At 49.0% G+C, this 18,779-nt stretch overlaps 1 protein-coding gene across 2 annotated transcripts in view; it reads right to left on the reverse strand.

The window, feature by feature from the left end:
* Zbtb16 (zinc finger and BTB domain containing 16) overlaps nt 1-18,779 on the reverse strand; it is a 184,127-nt gene that overhangs the window by 73,835 nt on the left and 91,513 nt on the right. For both annotated transcript variants that reach the window (XM_040729733.1, XM_040729734.1), the window contains exon 3: nt 18,564-18,661. In XM_040729733.1, coding sequence (XP_040585667.1) covers nt 18,564-18,661 — 98 coding nt within the window. The remainder of the gene's footprint in view (nt 1-18,563; nt 18,662-18,779) is intronic.

Consider the following 18,779-nt stretch of genomic DNA (forward strand, 5'->3'; position numbering starts at 1 on the left):
AAGACAGGTACCACTTAGCAGTGTGCTTCTCGGGGTCCCAGTACAAAGCAACAGTTACAAAGACAGACCAGGTCTAGGAGGTCAAGGGCAAAGTGCTTCTCCAGTCTATTCCCATCATCATTCATGGGCAACTTTTTAACAGTGTCATATCTTCTATTAGCTACCCAGAAGGTAACAAGCAAATCCATTGATGTTAAATTATTTCAAAGAAAATCCAAATACGATGGTAAATCGATTATATTTAACCACACACACACACACACACACACACACACACACACACACACACACACACACACAATCCTCAAATCTAAGTGCTTATCTGGAGGGTCTTACTTGACTACAGTCTCTGACCCCACTTCCCCCAAGCAACTTCCATGACTGGGCGATCAAAACACCACAGTCAATAGCAAAAGAGCCCATAAATGCCTCCTAGTATAAGGGCTGTGAAGGAAGAGACTTCCCTCAACACCTGTTATACTGATGGGGACCAAGGCTGATGATCAAGCCTGGGAAGTCCTACAGTGCTGTGGTGCTGGGTTCCTCTTCTTGTTCGTGGTACAGGATGAACTCTGAAGCCTTACATCTCTCTTTTAAAGGGCACTGTTCACCATCACACAATAGTTTAAATGAGAAACTGTGAAGAACCTGATGCATAGTGAGAGCCCAAGTCATCATCAATAGGGTGGTTACAGACCAGTTTCATGTCCTCAAGCTGATGAGTAACAGCTCCCAGGTTGGTGTCTCCCCTTGTATCCCCAACTCCTGAGGGAAGGGCCCATTACAAAAGTGAATGGCCTGGCCAGATGAGACACTAGCTCGATGCTCTTGGATACATACCCCCACTGCTTGGGAAAGAAGGCCAGGTCACACTTACACAGAGCATGGTAAATTACCAGCTCAAGAACAACTAAGATGTTTCCAAAAGCATAAAGGAAGTGCACTCAGGGTCTTTGATTGTCACTACCTGAGCTGTGTGACCACGGGTGGGCCATGAATACCCTCTGTAAATCACAGGCTTGAGAGAGAGAGAGAGAGAGAGAGAGAGAGAGAGAGAGAGAGAGAGAGAGAGAGAGAGAGAGAGAGAGAGAGAGAGATAACTGAATGGAGTAGGGCAGGCGGCATCTGGAAGGTCACAGCAAAGCAAGCGTCCATGCTTACAAAAGGGAATGCGACTGCTCACAGCTTGGCACTGGGAAGGGTGGCTCTGGCTGCATCCAGCAAGGGCAGGCTGCCTCCTTTGAGCAGGGACATCTCTCTGGTGGAAATACCCTCTTCCATCAGGTGGCCCGATGGAGCTGAGTTCGGTGCTGGAGCAATCATTAGCCAGGGTCCACAATGCACCAAAAAGGTCACACTGGAGAGGCCCAGGGACACTGGACGTTTGGGTGTTCAGAGCCTTTTGACCTAAGGGAGTTGGCATTGCCATCTGGCTATGGAAATATATATATATATATATATATATATATATATATATAAAACAATGGAAATTTCAGCCATCTTATGGGATATAAGAACTCAAACTCTATATGTTTTCTTTGCTGACCTGACTTTCTAATGTTCAGGTGAGAGGCTCGGAATAGTAACAGGGATCTCTCCCAGCACCAAGCAACCTCAAAGCACTGTCTGTTACCCGAGCCTTGGACCTCCTCTTATCTTTAAAGGACCACACTGCTGACACATCCCCAGATGGCTTGGTCCCAGGCTGCCATCCCAGATGCATGCACATGAGCACATGAATATACCTGCACACATGGACCATACTTCCCAGGGTAAGCTGTAGCTTCACAAGGCTTCTTGGACAGTAGGAAAAACAAAACAAAAAACGGCCAGCTGTGGTGGTACATGCCTTTAATCCCAGCACTTGGTGGTAGAGGCAGTGAAGGATCTCTGTGAATTTGAGGCCAGCCTGGTCTATATAGTAAAACCCTATCTCAAGACAAACAGACTGGGGACGGGGGCGGGAGGGAGGGCGGGCAAGAGAGCAGAGCTACTACTACAAAGATACCATGTTAGGATTGGGGTCACATCTACCCTATATCGCTTCAAGCTTGTGCCTGCCACTGCATGGTCCCATCATCCTCTGACACTTCTACTGAGCTACTGAGTTTGTACTTACCTTTTGGGAGTGGGAAGCCTCCCTCCACCAAGAGCATTCTGATCCTCCCTTCCTTCAGGCTGTTCCTTCTTTTCTCACCAAGGAGAATGCCCTGTCTTCTCCAAATGGATAGATCTCTTTGGGATGCCCCATACAGGTATATCTCTCATGTCCTCGATTTCTAGAATCTCCCATTCTCTCCCTACTCCAGTCACCTCTCTATGTCACTTGCAACTTTGTGTTGTGTGTATGTTGTGTGTGTATGTGTGTGTGTGTGTGTGTGCGCGCGCGCGTGCGCGTGCGCGCACCCACAGCCTTTCTAAGGGCTTCAAACACTGAAACAAGTGTGACCACTACTGCACATATAGAGCAGCCATTTGCCAGGGATCAGCAGGCCATTTCTGCATTATCCCCTCGAGTGTGAGCTGTACAAGCCCCCAAAGGTGGGGTTCTCATCTAGAAATGCCATTTGGGGACCAAACTCTCCCAGGTGTCCAGGCCAGGATGTCTCCTCTGACACTCTATTCTTGGCATCTATGGAAGCAAAATGCCCTGCCACAAGAAACAATAGTACTCAAAGTAGAGAAATGGACTCTCGCATTAACAAGTAACAGCACTCTCCAAAGGCTAAAACAGACATGGCTTTCTTGGCTGACCTTCAGTTACCAAGAAGTCTTTTTGTCTCACTCCTCCTGGGCATCCTTGGTACATTATGGCTTTGCTGAAAGCATTCTCCCTCTTGGCTCTCCTACCCCCACCTTCCTCTGCATATCCCTCTGAGAACACTTCCATTTACTCATTGCCCTAACTGAAACCCTTTACCTAGAACATTACAACAGGCCAAAGGCTCTAAGTAGGTAAAATTTAGGTCTAGGAGTGCACCCTAAAATCTGGACCTGCCAATCATTTAGAATTAATACCTTCATTCTCCCCACACCCTCCGTCAGATTCTTCAAATAAATTGAGAAGCAACCAAGCCACCTTATCTGTTGTGATGCCACTTTAGATGACAGCCGAGAAGTCCCTCCACCTGGTTGCCGTGTCTCTGTCCCCACCACCCCATCTCAGACCCCATGCCGAAGGGCCTGCCATGATCCCTCTCCCTTCCTCCGACCCCCTCAGTGGCACCTCGAGGCTGCCAGCCTCTCCAGGCCTGCTGTGGCTTTCAGAAAACAGAGCGGGCCTATTTTTAGCCCTGCTCAGCCTAATAATACTCCCCAGCACCCATTCAACTTAATCGCTTTATTGAGGACAAGAAGCAAGCTCTCCAGCCCGGGTGTTTCTGATGCTCGGAAGTAGTAAAATGTTCAAACTGGTTAAAAACGACACTCATTGGCTTGCCTTTGGTGTTTCTGAAACCCTAATTGTGGTTCCAGCCACGGATCTAAGGAACCTTGTAGGTTTCAGAGTCTGGCTCTCTGACCCCCTGCACCATAATTGAGGTGTTACATTACAATCCCAGCACTGCCGGCTTCAGGCTCAAAATTCAGAAGGCTCAAGGCGCCACACTTCTCAAAACAAAAACATTGCCTGTCACAATTAATGCCCATCTCCCCAACTGGGGGAAAACATGACTGGCTGTTTCTGGTTCACTCTATACAAAAGGTCCAGGGGGTGCGGGGGACTATGTCCAGGATGAAGCCCATAGCACTATTAAAGTGCTCCTGACAACTAAAATGACATCGAATTGCTGCTGGAAAACAGAACGGTTTGTTTGGTGTAATTAGAGGACCTGCGAATTTGGTGTGCGCAGAAAATAGACTGTTGGCAGCGCTTCTGCACGCACCTCTGAGACTGTGACTTCCAGAGTGTGAGGGTCAGCATTTGCAAGTGGGCAAGCGGTACCACGTGAACTTCAAGCCAGAGAAGCGGTAGGTTGGAAAGCTCAGGCAGTAAGTAATAAGCCTGCCATCATCCACAGAACGGACACAGTGATATCCACTCGAAACAGGACTTGTGCAAGTCTGAAGAGCTCTTTGCCCTCTTCCCTTCCTTATTTGTTGTTGTTGGTGGTGGTGTTGTTAAGACACAGACATTGCTAGGTAGTCCTGGCAAACTTGATACTCATTATGCAGTCTACGCCAGCCTCAAACTCGTGGTAATCCTCCTGTCTCAACATCTAAGTGCTGGGATTATAAGCAAGTGCCACCTTGCCTGGGCCCCACTCCCACTCCTGCTCCTTCGTAGGCAAGATACCTGGAGCACCTTCGTAAGATTCCTGCTTTTTGAAAAGCAGAGGCAGAAATGCCTCATTAACTTTCCTAGCTAATTTTACAATTTAACCAAACACCACATGGCTGCCTCCATTCAGCTCTGACTGTGACAAACTTATAATTGTGGAGATGGGGGGAACGATTCAGCCCAGGCTGGAGACTGAAGGCAGGGGCTAGAAAACACCACCAGGGGACAGTTCACTTAAAAACTAAACTAAAACCCAGCTCCCCAGAGGCCCCTGGAGCAGAATTCAAGGCTGGGCAGGGCTGAGAAGTAAGAAAGCCAGGTCAGCCATGTGGTGTCAGGAAGATGGAGTGCTTGAGTGACAATGACTCTTCCTGTCACCTTGCGGGGCAGGGGCTATATTGGGAAGCCAAGTTACATGCTGTCCTCCTAGGGGCATGATTCAATGCTGATGGGTGGCCGGCCAGAAGCCAGGCAGGGCCACCCAGAGGACACGATCAGCTGATCAGCTCGGCCATGCCCTGGGGCTCCTTCCAAAGTGTACTCAAGGTCCAGTTGGCACCTACTGAGCCCAAGCTCTGAGGGAAGCAACCCCCACTCAGACCTCCTGATTGTGATTTGGGATAAAGGTGGGATTCAGTGGAAAGATACTGTGGCAGAGAAGGTGTCGCCTACTGTATAGAATCCTCCAGACATTGTTAAAAGCCTAGTTGATCCTAGTCTTTTAGACTCACATCTTGCCCACCCATACCGGACAGACCTACAGAAAAGACAGACAGAGACTATGAGTCTTTCCTTATCACCTGGATCAGGCCTTGCGCCCCCCCCCCCATGCCTGTGGAAGACGCTGCTCTGGGAGTCTCCTGGTCCCTCATTCAGCCTTCTTACTCCTGGGGCAACCCTCAAGCTTCCACCTGCTCCTCTGCATCCTCCATCCCACAACGTGTGACTCCAGACCCCAAACCTCAATCAAGAACAAACTAGCTCACAGCAGGGCTCTACCAGACATACTGGGCTGTTTCCATGGGAAGACTCAGGCTGGGGAGACAGTCATCACCCAGGACAACAGCCTGTCTCACCAAAGTCTCACCTCCAGGCTTTTGTCTGTCCTGGGAGCTCTACAGGAAAGCAACTGAGGACAACTCCAGCGAATCAGAAGTTTCAGGGCATTCTCTCTTTACCTGGAGTTACCTTGTTACTGAAATGACGGTGGCCTTGCATAATTACACCAGCAGAACTCGGTGCCAATGAGCTCTAGGTGCTCAATTAGCTTCTAATAGCCAGCGAGAGAGCTGCAAGGTTTAATCCGCCTACCCCAGAAGGCTTTTTATCCCAACTACCTAATGAAAAGTTTAGAACTTGGGATTTTTTTTCTTTTTCTCTGGCAAGTGAAAGAATTCTGTTCCAAATGGGCTTGGCTGGGGGAAAAGAGAAAGGAGTGTGCCAACTAGTGGGGCCAGGATAAGGGGGCTGAGTCTAGAAGAGGCACGTATGCTGCACTGAATCCCAGACACAGTCACGTCCCTACAGCAGTCTTTGGTCCTGCCTCCAACCCGAGGGAGTCAGCCTACTCTCACTGATGCACACATAGGGATATTTTCCCTGTGATCTCAGGAGATGGGCTGGGGTTCAGGGTGATGCTCAGCTGGGATAAATCCTTGTAACTCCTCCATCGGTCCTCAGGGTGGTCCAGTAGTTTCAGTTCACCCAAAAGCAATGCTTTAAATACGTAGAGGTTGAGGCTTGCAGAATCCTCTCCCATACCTACCCATCTCTTTCCTTCTCTCTTGATTTGCTTGAGATTGCCCACAGGTCCTTGTACGTGCTGGTTAAGCACTCTTACCCCTGAGCTATACTCCCAACCCTCAGTCCTCCAATGTACCTCAAGCTGGCCTGTAATTCTCAATCCTCCTGCCTCTGTGTCCCAAGTGCTGGCATGCCAGGCATCCACCCACTCACACCATGCCGGACAGCAGTTTTCATTTTCACTGGAGTTCTTCTCAACCTGCCAATCAAGAGGACCACAATACCCCCAGCTACCTGAGGACCCTCAGACACAAGGCACAGGGTTCTAAGCCTTTGATGGTCACTATGGACACCAGAGACAGACGGGGACAGGTTCCTACCTGGCTCCTTCTAGCTCACATATGTTCTTGCTTCCTCTCACCTGGAAAGGACACCCTACCCTCGCACACCAACCTGAGCTCTTCCTGGACACTACATCCAGAGGGTACCCCCCATTTAAATGCCACCAACCCTCTTTTGGACTACTTTCCTCACCCCCCCATCCAAGGAATATTCTCACAGCTCTGAACTCCCATAGCATCCACTTGTTTTTCTTGTGGGGACAGTCACACCCTTCTCCTTCCAGGCTCATTTTATCCCTTCAGCTAACTCATTAGCAAAATACCTGTAATGGCAGCAGTGCCAACTGTGGTCTCCCCTTCCTGGGTTTGTATACCACTGACCCTCCGTTCAGCTGCCTAACCACTGAGTACATGCATGACCATGCTCTCCTCCCTATAAAACAGAGCCACATGTGGGTGGGATCTACCACCATCACTCAAGTTTCTCTGCTGCCCAACCTTCACAATCTGATTCTCACTAGGCGGAGAACGCCCCCAGAAGGCTCCAGTATCCCCAGTTTGTGCCTTGAGACAATGTGGCTGTTCTACACCAAACAAAACTAGTCTCATGTCAAAGGACACAGCTCCATTGGACAAGGTCTGAAAGGCCAGGGGGACCACAACCTCAAACAGGACACACTACAAGATATTGGACACCAACAGAGCTATTAGCACCCATAAGCTTCCTTTTTTAGGGTGACAGAACAAGCAAGGTATCCCTTTTACTCCTGAGCCCAGGGTGCCTTCTCCAGGAGAAGATAGACGACCACAGGTAGCGGTCTCTTTCTGTTCTTCTCTCTGTGGGACATGGTGACGGAGAGGCGTGAAGGGCATGGCACTGCCAAGCTCTCCCTGAAGGTGAAGCTGCATACTGACTGACCTATGAAGCCTCTAGTGATGTTCCCAGACCCATCTTGGCCCAGCCCTCCAAAATAATGCAGAAGTGACAGCCATGTATGTGTCAGACAGTCACTGAATGCATGCTGCCCTGGCCCAGCAGGACAGGTAGACAAACCGCTCCTGTTCCTGGTGGCTGGTCCACTGCAAGGCTCTGGGGCAGCTCCAATATGGCGCTTCCCACCTCAGAGCCTCAGAAGACGGAGGCCCTCCTGGCCTTTGCTCTCCTATCTTACTCCCCCCCCCCCCAATCTGTAAGGCATCAGTAGATAAACACACAGAAAAGCAGGTATTGTGACACTCAACAGTGTGTGGAGCCAGGCTCAGGCACAGAGACAGGTCTGAGTCGATTCAGCTCTGCCACCCTTGGCTTTCCGATCTCAAGCCGGCTCAGTCGTGGATACGTGAAGGCTCCGTGTCCTCATCTGTAAACTGCATCAGCGTGTCAACGCTGTCAGCGTGCCAGCGCCGCACTGTGCCTGGGACACAGCAGGCACACAGTAAGTGCCTTTCTCTCTGTCTCCATCCATTACCATGTACCCAAAGCCGTTCGTTTATTCAGCAGATACTTACCGACTGCCTACTATGCGCTAGGCTGTAGGGATGCAAGGACACAGACTACTGATAAGATCCCTGCCTTCCTCTTCAGGTCCAGACAGCTGGTCCCAGGGATCGAGGCAGCACAAGAGACCCTCCAGTCCATTTCTTGCCCCACCCATTTACACAAATGGCAGGTCTAACCATCACTCAGGTTCCTATGCCAGGTAGTATGGGGGAACACAGAAATACGTGAATCCTATGTTCCCAAGAGCCTAGGACCTAGCACATGAAAGGGGACAACTGAAAAAAAAAAAAAAAACAAAAGCAACTCCTTAACAAAGAAGGTGACAGGTGTCATAAGAGGGGACAGCCCAGTGGATGGCTGAGAGCAATCAGATAGAGGAGGCCTCCGTGCTGACCAGTCAGGCGCACCCTGTGGTTGAGTGGGCTGACTTTCAAAAAATAGGGAAGAAGGGACCAGTCTCTGGCCCTGGCACCATTCCTAACATGGGAAACAGGATTTTATTTAGAAATAACTAGAGGCAGGTCAGAGCCTCCTCTGGCAACTCCTAAAACTTCCTGGACAGAGCGAGTCCTATGGAAATCCCGGTGAACGGCACGTGGGGCAGCGGAATCACTGAACAGCTGCCCCTGTGATAGGAGAGCCTTGCCATGTAAAAGGGAGGGTCTCCTTCCGAGGAAGGAGGGGCTGGGAGGAAGAGGAAGAAGGGGTTGGTGAAAATATGGATGAGGGTGAGAGCAAACCAGCCCGGGGAATTTATTCATTGGAGTTGGTTTACTACCTAATTAATTCAGTCATTTCCAAAACAATTTTATTTATGTTCTGTTTACCACATCAAAAGTGTATGTGGGTGGGGGGGGGATCTTAAGATGCTAAAATAATACCCCAAGGCTTCTATTTTAATCATTTTTAAGAAAATATTAAAAGGGGTAAGGGGGAGAGTTAAAAAAGAAAACTATCTATTTTCTTTTAAAATACAATCTCTCCCAGTCATGAGAGAGAGAGAGAGAGAGAGAGAGAGAGAGAGAGAGAGAGAGAGAGAGAGAGGGAGAGAGAGAGAGAGAGCCAAGCCCTCTCTGAGAGCCTTCCTGGCTGCTGAAAACCGAGCTTGTCAAAAAAAACAAATCCATAATGGCCCGAGGCTCCTCTCCAATCTATTTTCTGCTCAGCTGGTTTTAAATGAAGTTATTATGAGTCATTAAAACACCCGCAAGCCAGTGGAAGTCAGCCAATTACAATTTTAAATTTAGCCTGTTCTCTGCCCCATTCTCTTGTTTTCCTCCTTGCCCACAGAATGCTGCTGCTGTTATTTTTTCCCTCCCTTCCTTTACCCAAAGTGGAAGAGACAGTTATGAAAATGCATACTATTGCACACCATGCAGAACCATTCATAGGAAACCCAAATTATTAAATTAAAAAAATGCAAACTGCTGCCCCTGCCAAAGTCGACCTGGAGTCTCAGCCTGGGCTCTCTGGATTCCTCAGAGAAACCTGCTCTGTTGGCCTGAAAGGTCAGAGGCTGTGTTGAAAATGAAAAGGTTCTTCTTCACTGGGGTCCTATCTATCCATCAATCAGCTTGCTCCTGTAGGAATCCAAGGCGTGGGGGTGTGCCACCAGCATCCAAAAATTAACAACCAACAACGAAGCTGAAGGTAACACTGGCTTTGCAACCAAGCATGAATGTCGGTGGCAGTCACTAGATATCGTGAGCTCATTTCGCTTTTAAATCTTCAAGGTAATAGCCTGTGTAGGCCCATTACAGCAGAGGAACATTTCTGAGTATTTCATGTAAACACTTTGTCTCAATCTCCTTTTTTTCTCTCATACGTGTGCACACAAACAGATGAGCACACACAGTGTTTGATGAAAACATTGTCCTCTACCTTAGCCCAGACTTAGATTCTGCTCCAAAAGCACCGTATCTACTGACCTAGGCAGAAAGCTCACCAGGGACAGAGATGGGGCTGAACACCATACCAACCCACAGTTCGTTAGTTTAGCAGTTACCATGGCTTTCAATCTGTCTAAAGGCTCAGGGCATGACAGAACTCAGGACCTACCTACCAACAACCAGCCATGCTGACTGAGAACAGAGCATGGGATACCAAGAAGCTTACAGGCTCCTATGACCAGCGATGGTTTACCAAAAACAAGAGGAAGACTTGGCCTAAGTCCTGAAGACTAGAAACCAAAGGCCAACGGGTACAGCTGCCCTATGTCCTTCCTATGGGTTCTCAGACACCACTATCTGCTACCAGCTATTACATCTGGGAGGGGGCGGGAGTGAGGGTGGGGGCGGGGCTCCAATCAGCTGTTCCTTGTCTAAAGGGGTCCGAGCCTCAGAATGGACTGGTGTTGCAGCTTTTCTCTCTCTCAGGCAACCACCCCTTTCCTAGCATATCCCAAACACTGAATATTCAGAATCCTTTCCTAAAGGAAGCACCCAAATCCATGTAAGCTTCAGGTCCCATCAAATCCAGATCTCCCTAGGAGTACTTTTATGTATGTATTATTACTGTTGGTGGTAGTGGTAGGGGTGTGTGTGTGTGTGTGTGTGTGTGTGTGTGTGTGTGTGTACATCAGAGGACAACCTGTGAAGTAGGTCCTCTCCTACCTTTATGTGGGTTCCAGGGATTAATCTCAGGTCACCAGGCTTATGCAGCAGGCACCTTTACCCACTGAGCCCCCTCACTTTAGTTACAGGATATTCATTGCTTCAGAAATAGCAATCCAAGCTTTCTGTCTGCCAAGCATTTTACCAGGTCATACGTATGGGAGAACTGTTGGCAAGGGTTGTCTAGGGCTTCCATGCTCCGGTAGGTACACAGTGCACACCTGTGTGAGCAGGGGTCTGGTGGTGGGAATCTGAGGGGCAGTGTCCAATATGGGCCTTGCAAACCTAACCCTGTTCTTCTATCTAACTCCACTTGCAAACAGCATATAAGAACCCAGGGAGAACAGAAGCCAGGCCAGAAGGAAAGGGACCAGCACATGTAAGCTCCCATGTGCCTGGAGCTTTCTCATCATGTGCTCCAGAGTCCTGACTAGGCCTCTGGGCCAGAGCGATCTCAATTCCACATTCTGACTGCTGCCCAACTTCTCAGCTAAGGACCACTGAGGGTGGTAACAAAGGAAACAGACAGACTAACAGACAGATGAGAGAGGACAGGCTGAGGAAGACAAAGACGGATGAAGACACAGGAAAGGAGACAGAAAACACATGGCAGTGTCAAGCAACGGCTGCTGCTGACACAGACTCGAGGACGGTGACAAAAAGATGAAGTGCGACTGGAGGAGAGGAGGGGGAGCAGAGGAGAGAAGAGCTATGGATAAACACCTGCCCCTGCCGGGGAAGCACTGAGGGGCAGCAGTAGCATGATGGCCAAGGCAGGACACAGTCTGCAGGTGCAGACCTGGACTCGACACAACACAGGGCCTACTCGGGAACAGAGGCTACAGGGAAAGACAGCCATGGGAGTCCACCCAGGGACACACTTGTCACAGGGCACATCTAGGAAGCCCAACAAGGGTATAAGGACTCCGAGAATAACAAAACATCATTGCTTTCGGGCCCATCCCATAAAAACAGCCACACCCTGCAGCCCCATTCCACTCCTCCTTAGATAAAATCAAGGGCTAGGGAAGGAGTCCAAAACCTAGGCGGGAAGGAAGGAGCAAAGGGGAGAAGACTCCAATGAATAGCAGACAGACAGATGCCCCATTCTCTCCTCCAGGGCACCATTCATTCCTAATAGGAACGTCACCACCTAGCTGTGCAAAATCATGTGGCAGTGGGAAAGGGGGTGTGCCACCCGATTTGGGAATGGAGAGATCACTGAAAGAGAGCGAGGGTGAGAGACAGAAAGAGGGAGAGAGGAAAGGGATATTACATAATTCCCACTTTCTTTCTTCCACCCTTAAAGTCATGTTCTATCTGACAGGCTCCTCTCTGAGCGGGGGAAAAATGACAAATCCAATCCAAAATTCAACAGCCTGTGTTCTGTTCGCAGAGCACACAGTGTACTGTACAGCCCATAAAACTCCAAACAGCCTCCAGACACTGCCGCAATCGTCCTCCATCAAAACACTTTGTCTTGCATACAAAAATAAGATACAGCGCTGAACGGAATACAAAATCAGCCCATTACAGTACAGAGAGACTGCTACTTAGCAACGAGGGGGCTCTAAAGCCTCAATGCTCTACAGGAAGCAAAATCTGTCGAGCCTGTTGGGCAAATGATAAACATTAGCAGTATTAAAAAACACAAAAGCCATGTAAATGGATAGACATAATGTAGAAACGAATTTATAGAATAAATTGGGATAGGGGGGCTTGTGGGATGCGGGAAGACGCTGGGTGGGTTCCAGAGGGGTAGACAGAGTGAGTTCCCCAGTTCTGCTACAGTACCATGTGCAGATGTCTGTGTACTGGGGGGAATGTGGACCCCCTCTTCACACAGGTTACAGGTGAAGGGCTGAAAGAGAAGTGGTGGATAATACTGTTTAATACAATGACCTGCAAAGAATGTCCCCAACTTTGTCAGTTCAGTTAGTCTGAGGTCAAGCCTTGAAGGCTTTGGTATCTCAGAGTATATACTCAGTGACACTAAGGTGGGCCGATGTGGTGGATTCATCTTCCTAGGACTAGCATGGCGCCCTGAACGGCACATGACACTTTCTGTAAACAAAACCCCAGGCCAAAAAAAAAAAAAAATCCCACCCACCCAAACAACAAAGCCAAAAACAGCTCACGTGGGCTGAAAAAAAATCAGTGTATTTCATCAGGTAAAGGGAAAAACACTCTGGCTAAGAATCAGCGGCAGCGTTTCGGATCCCAGCCAAAACAGGAGCTAAAAAGCAAAACCATATTCTCCTGCTCTCAGCTGAGGCTCTTGAGGCAGAAATGGAGAAGGGGCGGGTGGGGAGGGGGCTACAGGGAAGGGGGGAGTGTGGAAGGGGGCAGGAAAGAAATGTATTTTTCATCAGCCAGTGTATAATTTATAAACAGCATTAAACAGTTTTTGTTTTCTTTCTCCTCTCTCCCGTGTAGGGGCTTGGACCGCAGTCAAGCCTGCATTAATTTCTGCTTTGGGTACAGTGTGTTCTTGGAGACGCATCTGCAAGCGATCATAAACTCTCTGGAATGCTGGCAGAACATCCAGCCCTGCCGGCAGGCCAGTGACGACACCGCTCTGGGAAAAAAGTTCAGGAAGCTGGCCAACTTCAGAGGAGGGAGAGGAAGAGCGAGTGAAAAGTGTGTTCAAGAGAGACAGGAGAAAGTGCTTTCCCAGCTCTTTCCTCTCTGCTACCCTAGTGTGTGCACCACTGAACCGCCCGCCCCACTGCCAACAGGAATGCCCAGTGGGTGGGCACCGCTCAAGACCTGGGGAGGGAGTAGACAGTGCCCCCAGGACAGGGTATTTCCAGGAGTCTCCAGTTTTACCCTCAGCAGAGAGGAAAATTGGTATCCCCTGGAGAGGAGGCAGGGTAAGGGACTGGCTACAGACACTCATGTGCTTGGCCAACTCCAAAGTGCTGTCCTGAGAAGCCATCTTTGAACTCTAAGGCAGCCTTTCTGATGATTACTGTGGGGACCTCTAATTTAGCAGTCACAGGGACTTGTCAGTTGCCATGCTTTCACTCCTCCTATCTTTAAGAACCTTGAAGCCAAAAGCTAAGTGCTGGGAGGGAGGGAGAGATGGAGGGAGGGACAGAGGGAGGGACGGACGGAGGGAGGGAGGGAAGAAACCAGGTCAACTCACTGATCTTTGTCAACTTGTATGTTTTCCCCCTGATCACAGAAGCCAAAGAAAACCAATCATGCTTCTGTCCCCTTCTAGTACTTTCACCTGCTCTATGGATGACTCAGGTTTCAGATTAATATACCAGGGCTACCCCAAGCTCTGGCTAGAATTGCAAAACCCATTGCCCCAAGCCTTCATCCCTCTGTGTGGCTCTGAGTATGGACACAAGCCTGGTCACAGGGATGGGCTCTCAACCAGCATGGCTGGCAGCACCTAATTACCTAAGCACCAGCAAGAGCAATCAGGGAACGAGTGTGTGGGGCATCTCCACCTGACAGCTTACCCTAGTGTAGGAAGCTTGGGATTCCACACTGCAGCCATGACCACAGTGACCTACCTGTCTTGACTATTGAGGGGGTCTCACATGTCGTACACTCCAGGCCAATCAATAGCCAAAGCTCAACAGTCCCTTCTGAAGGGAAAACAATGTCACTCCCTTCTCAGTATGTTAGAGGTTTTCCTGTGCTGGGGAGTTTCAAATCATTTTGTTCCTCAAGGACTTCCACAATCCTGCCTCGACCCTATTCTAGGTCCTTCCTCTGTCACTCTACCCACATACTCTTCTCCAAACAGTACTGCTCATCCTCACAGTCAGGCCTCCTGTGATCCCTCCGGAACACAGCTCTCACCTTCTACTTGGGGTCCACATCTTCTGAATCTCTCCCAAACTTCTGTCTTGACACTGGGAACAATTCTTTCAGCACTTTTTAAAGAACTAACCTGATGTCTCCTACTAGACCAAGTTCCTGGAGGGAAAGGATGCCCTGACATCCATCACACAACCTCACTCATAATTCATGCATATTAAATATGCACTGGTTCTAAAAGTGAATGATACCCCAGAATGGAACCTGACCACCTAAACACTCAGACCCCTCCTAGTTAATAGCTGGGTCCAAAACAGAGCAAGCAGTTGCAGTGTCTTTATAAGCCTGCAGTATGCCACGATAAGAAGTGACAAGTTCATATAAGTCTAACGGTAAGGCTTATACTGGGCAAGTTCAGAGCCCACTGAGCCACACCTACAGTCTGTGGTCTGTCTAGCCCCACATCCCAGCTGCAAATCAAAGCAAAAGCAAAGAATTGGGGATCCATAAATGCTTCCAGGCATGATTCCCATGGGAACAAGGCAATAAATGAGGCCTCAGAGTCATCCCCAGACATGGATGGTGGGCTGGCAGGATACTCTTCAGCTCCCCGCTACAACCCTATCCCAACTTTGTCAGGAACTTGAATGAAGTCATTGCTCTTCACTCTGACAGTCACAACCCTAATTCTCCAGTCCTTCTGATCCCTAAAACCATCCCTAAAATGTAGAACTTGGCCAGATCACTCATTAGTTAATGAGTTAGTGGTTGGTGGTTAATTTAAACTTATTGTTATCATCAGGTATATCTCATAAACACTTGGGTAGTTAACGCATTGAAATCAGGATAAAAACTTCAATTAAAGTGAACATTCACTACCACCATTTAAGGTCTTAAAAAACAACACAACTAAAAAAAGAGAAAGTAAGAGAGGGGAGGGGAGAAACAGCAGCCTCTCGGAAGGGCCTCCTACAGGGCAAACTTCTAATTAAACAAATTGTCAATTTCAACACAATGAAAACTGATTTAAGAGTGTAAATTTAGTATTCTAGTCACTGCAAATAGGAGCTTGCCTTGTCGATCTCCTACAGGCTGATTTCATCTGATGGGGAAGTGAAGAGGGGAGAAGGCGACAGGGAAGGGAGAGATGTGTTCGGGGTAAGGCAGGCCGACTGGAGTGCCTCCCTCACAGAAGTAACACCATGGGATCCAGTGCATTCTCTCCTCCAGCATCGCAGAAACTCTTGTTTTCACCCCACCCCTTCCAGATTAGAAAAAAAAAATAATCGAGTATGATGACAAACTTGGCTGAGCACTCACTGTACATACTGTACCCACAAGTCTGGCTCACAGCCAGACCTGGCTCAGCGCCAGGACTACAATAACAAACACAGGCTGTGCTAGCCAAGAGGGGGTGGGGCGGCCAGCACCCGCAAGAGAAGGAGGAAGGGAGAGGCACGCTGCTCAGTGGAGCAGAAGAGACAGCCTGAATAAGCCTGGCCAGGGCAGAGCAATGCCTAGGGAGTCACCAGGACCCCTGCTCAGCCTGGGGTTCATATCTCCACATCACGTTCTTAAAAATACAAGAAAAAGCCAGAAACAGGTTCCCCGGGCCCTGGGCAACTAAGTATGACCTTCCCAGCTCCAACCCTTTATCCTCTAAAAAAGAAATGGGTATAAATCCCTAGGCTGGTCTCACTGTCAGTTCCCAGCACAGAGCCTTCAAACTAGAGAAGCAAGAAATATATGCTGTCTATAGTGTGTTCCAGGACAGCCAGTGTGTCTCAGGATGAATGAATGAATAAATAAATGTTGCCTCTTTTTGTTTTTTGTTTGTTTGTTTGTGTTTTAAGAGAGGGTATCATGTAGCCCAGGCTGGCCTTGAATTTGCTGTGTAGCTGCAGCTGGCCCTCAATTCCTGAGCCCTTCTCTCTACTTCCCAAGTGCTGGGATGATAGTTATAGATCACCAAGACCAGCAAAAATGAATATCCTCTAGAGCTACAGAGTTCTCTTATTTGGTATAGGGGTTGCTAGAAGTCTGGGAACCCCTCAGACCCGGACCCTAACCTGCAGCAAGCTCAGGTCTCTGCAGGGAGCAAGGGTTCAGGAAGTGGTCCAGCCTCCCGGTCCTTTGGTGCGATTTGAATGTCAAGACAGGCCTATACAAGAGCGAGGGATCTGCAGGACAACAGGACGAACAGGCAAAGACTGGAAGTCTCGGGCTGCAGGCTAGGAGCTGTGTGCTAGGGAGAATTAAAACAAAATGGTCCTCCTTCACAAGGGCATTGGCAAGTGGATTTCAGAGGGGCAAATCATAATATAGTCAGCCTTCAGTGGACAATACATCAGCACTGAAATGGGAAACTAAGAAAGCACAGCCCACTTCCTGAAACTTGTGAGGTGGTGCCTCTGATAGGACCAAAGTGGACTCCTCCCAGGGGCCCCCCACTTGCAAGTGATACAAAGTCACTGTCTTGTCAGAACTGGGGCCACCAAACCCACCTAGTAGAAAGAACTCAGCAGCTCTCAACATATCTCAGTCATACCCACCAACACTGCAGACATGGTTTTTATAACCATGTCACGCCTGCTCCCACTGCCTGGAAGAGTCAGGAGGTCCAGTGTGTTCCCATTCCATCAAGCCCCTCAGCCGTGAAAGGATTTCTGCTGCTGGTAAGACCAGTCAGGACCTTACAGTACTCTTGAGTGGCTCATCTGATGCCCAGGCTATATTCATTTATTGAATAAGCATTTGCAGGCAATGTGTTAGACATAGCACAGGCTCAATCCTGTGCCCTAACACTTTACTGTCTGGTAAGGATAAAGAAGGGAGATTACACTTACCAAGTACCTGCCACACAGTGGGCATAATGGGAAAGAAGTTGTGTGAGCCTTACAAGTTCTCCGAGTTCGAGTTAAACATTCCTGCTTTACAGACAAGGATGCAGACAGAGGCTCAGAAAGGCCAAGTCACCATGTCGGTAGGTAGGTGACCAAGTTTCTTCTACTGTATTTTCCTGCCTCTCAACAGGGGAGAAAGGCAATCCCAGACATAACAGTAACACGAGGAAGAAAGAGTTTGCTCAAAGACAGCATCAGATACAGAAACATGGGCACCATGTCATGGATCCTTCTGACTACAAGTGGGGAATGGCTAAAGGTGCTCTTATTTTGAAAAAGGGTCTGGAAAAACCTGGAAAGGTGGGAGAAGTGTTCTGTCATGCAGACAGAATGGAATGAAGGTAACAAAGCACTTGCTAAGCACTGAGTGAGGGAAGCCATGCGGGCTAAGCAGCAAAGTTTCAGTGGGGTACCACAAAGCTGCCAGTGAGAACCTAGACCATCATCCACATGGCACGTTGGAGGAGGAACAGTACACAGACAGCCCACCAGGCAGGAGGCATCTGGTGTGAGGTGATGAGGCTTGCCCCGGGGTGACATAGTCACATAGTGTCTGTCACGGGAAGGGATGGATCACATGTTAAACCCCCTAAGGACATATTGTTGAGGCACTACGGCCAAAGCAGAGGCAGATATTGGTGGTCACCCACAGAAGGAGAGCAAGACCAAAGAAGACAGACAGCCTGCACTTCTCCCCTAAACTATGAGTGCAAGGTTTAAAGGCAAAGCTATTAGAGGGAGGAGACTATGGCCTGGCAGGGAAGTTACAGGCTCTACAGTAAAAGGCAGGCTGTGTCCTCAGCTCAAAGGTTGCAGGGCCAGATCTGCAGGATCCTTCCCTGTACCCCCAACACCAGGCACACAGGGTGTTAAGGGCTTCTTCCCTTTCCACATACCTCTTGGGGAAGAACAGTTTTGCCCAAACATGAACAAAATTACTAGCAGCCATAGTCAACCCCACTAGAATTGGATAAAATTAACTTGCAAAAGACAGCACGCTATAACTAGCTTTGAGTTCCAACCTTTCTATATCTATTTAATTAAAGGCTCTTGTATAATGTGAGCCCAATAGTCAGATTCATTAGACAGCGAGAACCTAATTCCACAACTGTTTCTGCTAATGAAACTGCAGTCTACTTTGGAAGGTAGATCGCACAGGGCATGGGTACCAGTGATGGCCTGGGAACCCCAGGGGAGAGCACGAGGATGGGATCCTTTGACGGGCACACTCTCAGGGTGGCTTTTCTGCTCCATGAAACTGGAGCGAGGATCCAAGGGACAAGGTGGACCAAAGCCCTGGCTGGCAGTGAAGACAATCAGACCATGGCCAGCTCCGAGTTGAGAGGGAAATGGACAGGAAGTAGTTGTCTGTACTGACATGGGGCCCGTGAAGGAGGCCTTGCCTACCTGAATGAGCCAGTAAATGCATCCTCAGTCGCAAACTATCCAGGAACCGTTTTCCACAGAGCTCACACCCGTAAGTCTTCATCCCGCTGTGCAGCTTCCTGTAAAGGAGAGGAGACAGGTTGCTGCTGCTCCACCTGGACAGAAGGCAGCTCCCTCCCCCTCCCCCCACATCTGTAGGCATGCACAGCCATTCCCAGTGGCAGGAACAGGAGAAAG

The sequence above is a fragment of the Mesocricetus auratus genome, unplaced genomic scaffold (genome assembly GCF_017639785.1).
Source record: "Mesocricetus auratus isolate SY011 unplaced genomic scaffold, BCM_Maur_2.0 Super-Scaffold_100022, whole genome shotgun sequence".
Taxonomy (NCBI): Eukaryota; Metazoa; Chordata; class Mammalia; order Rodentia; family Cricetidae; genus Mesocricetus; species Mesocricetus auratus.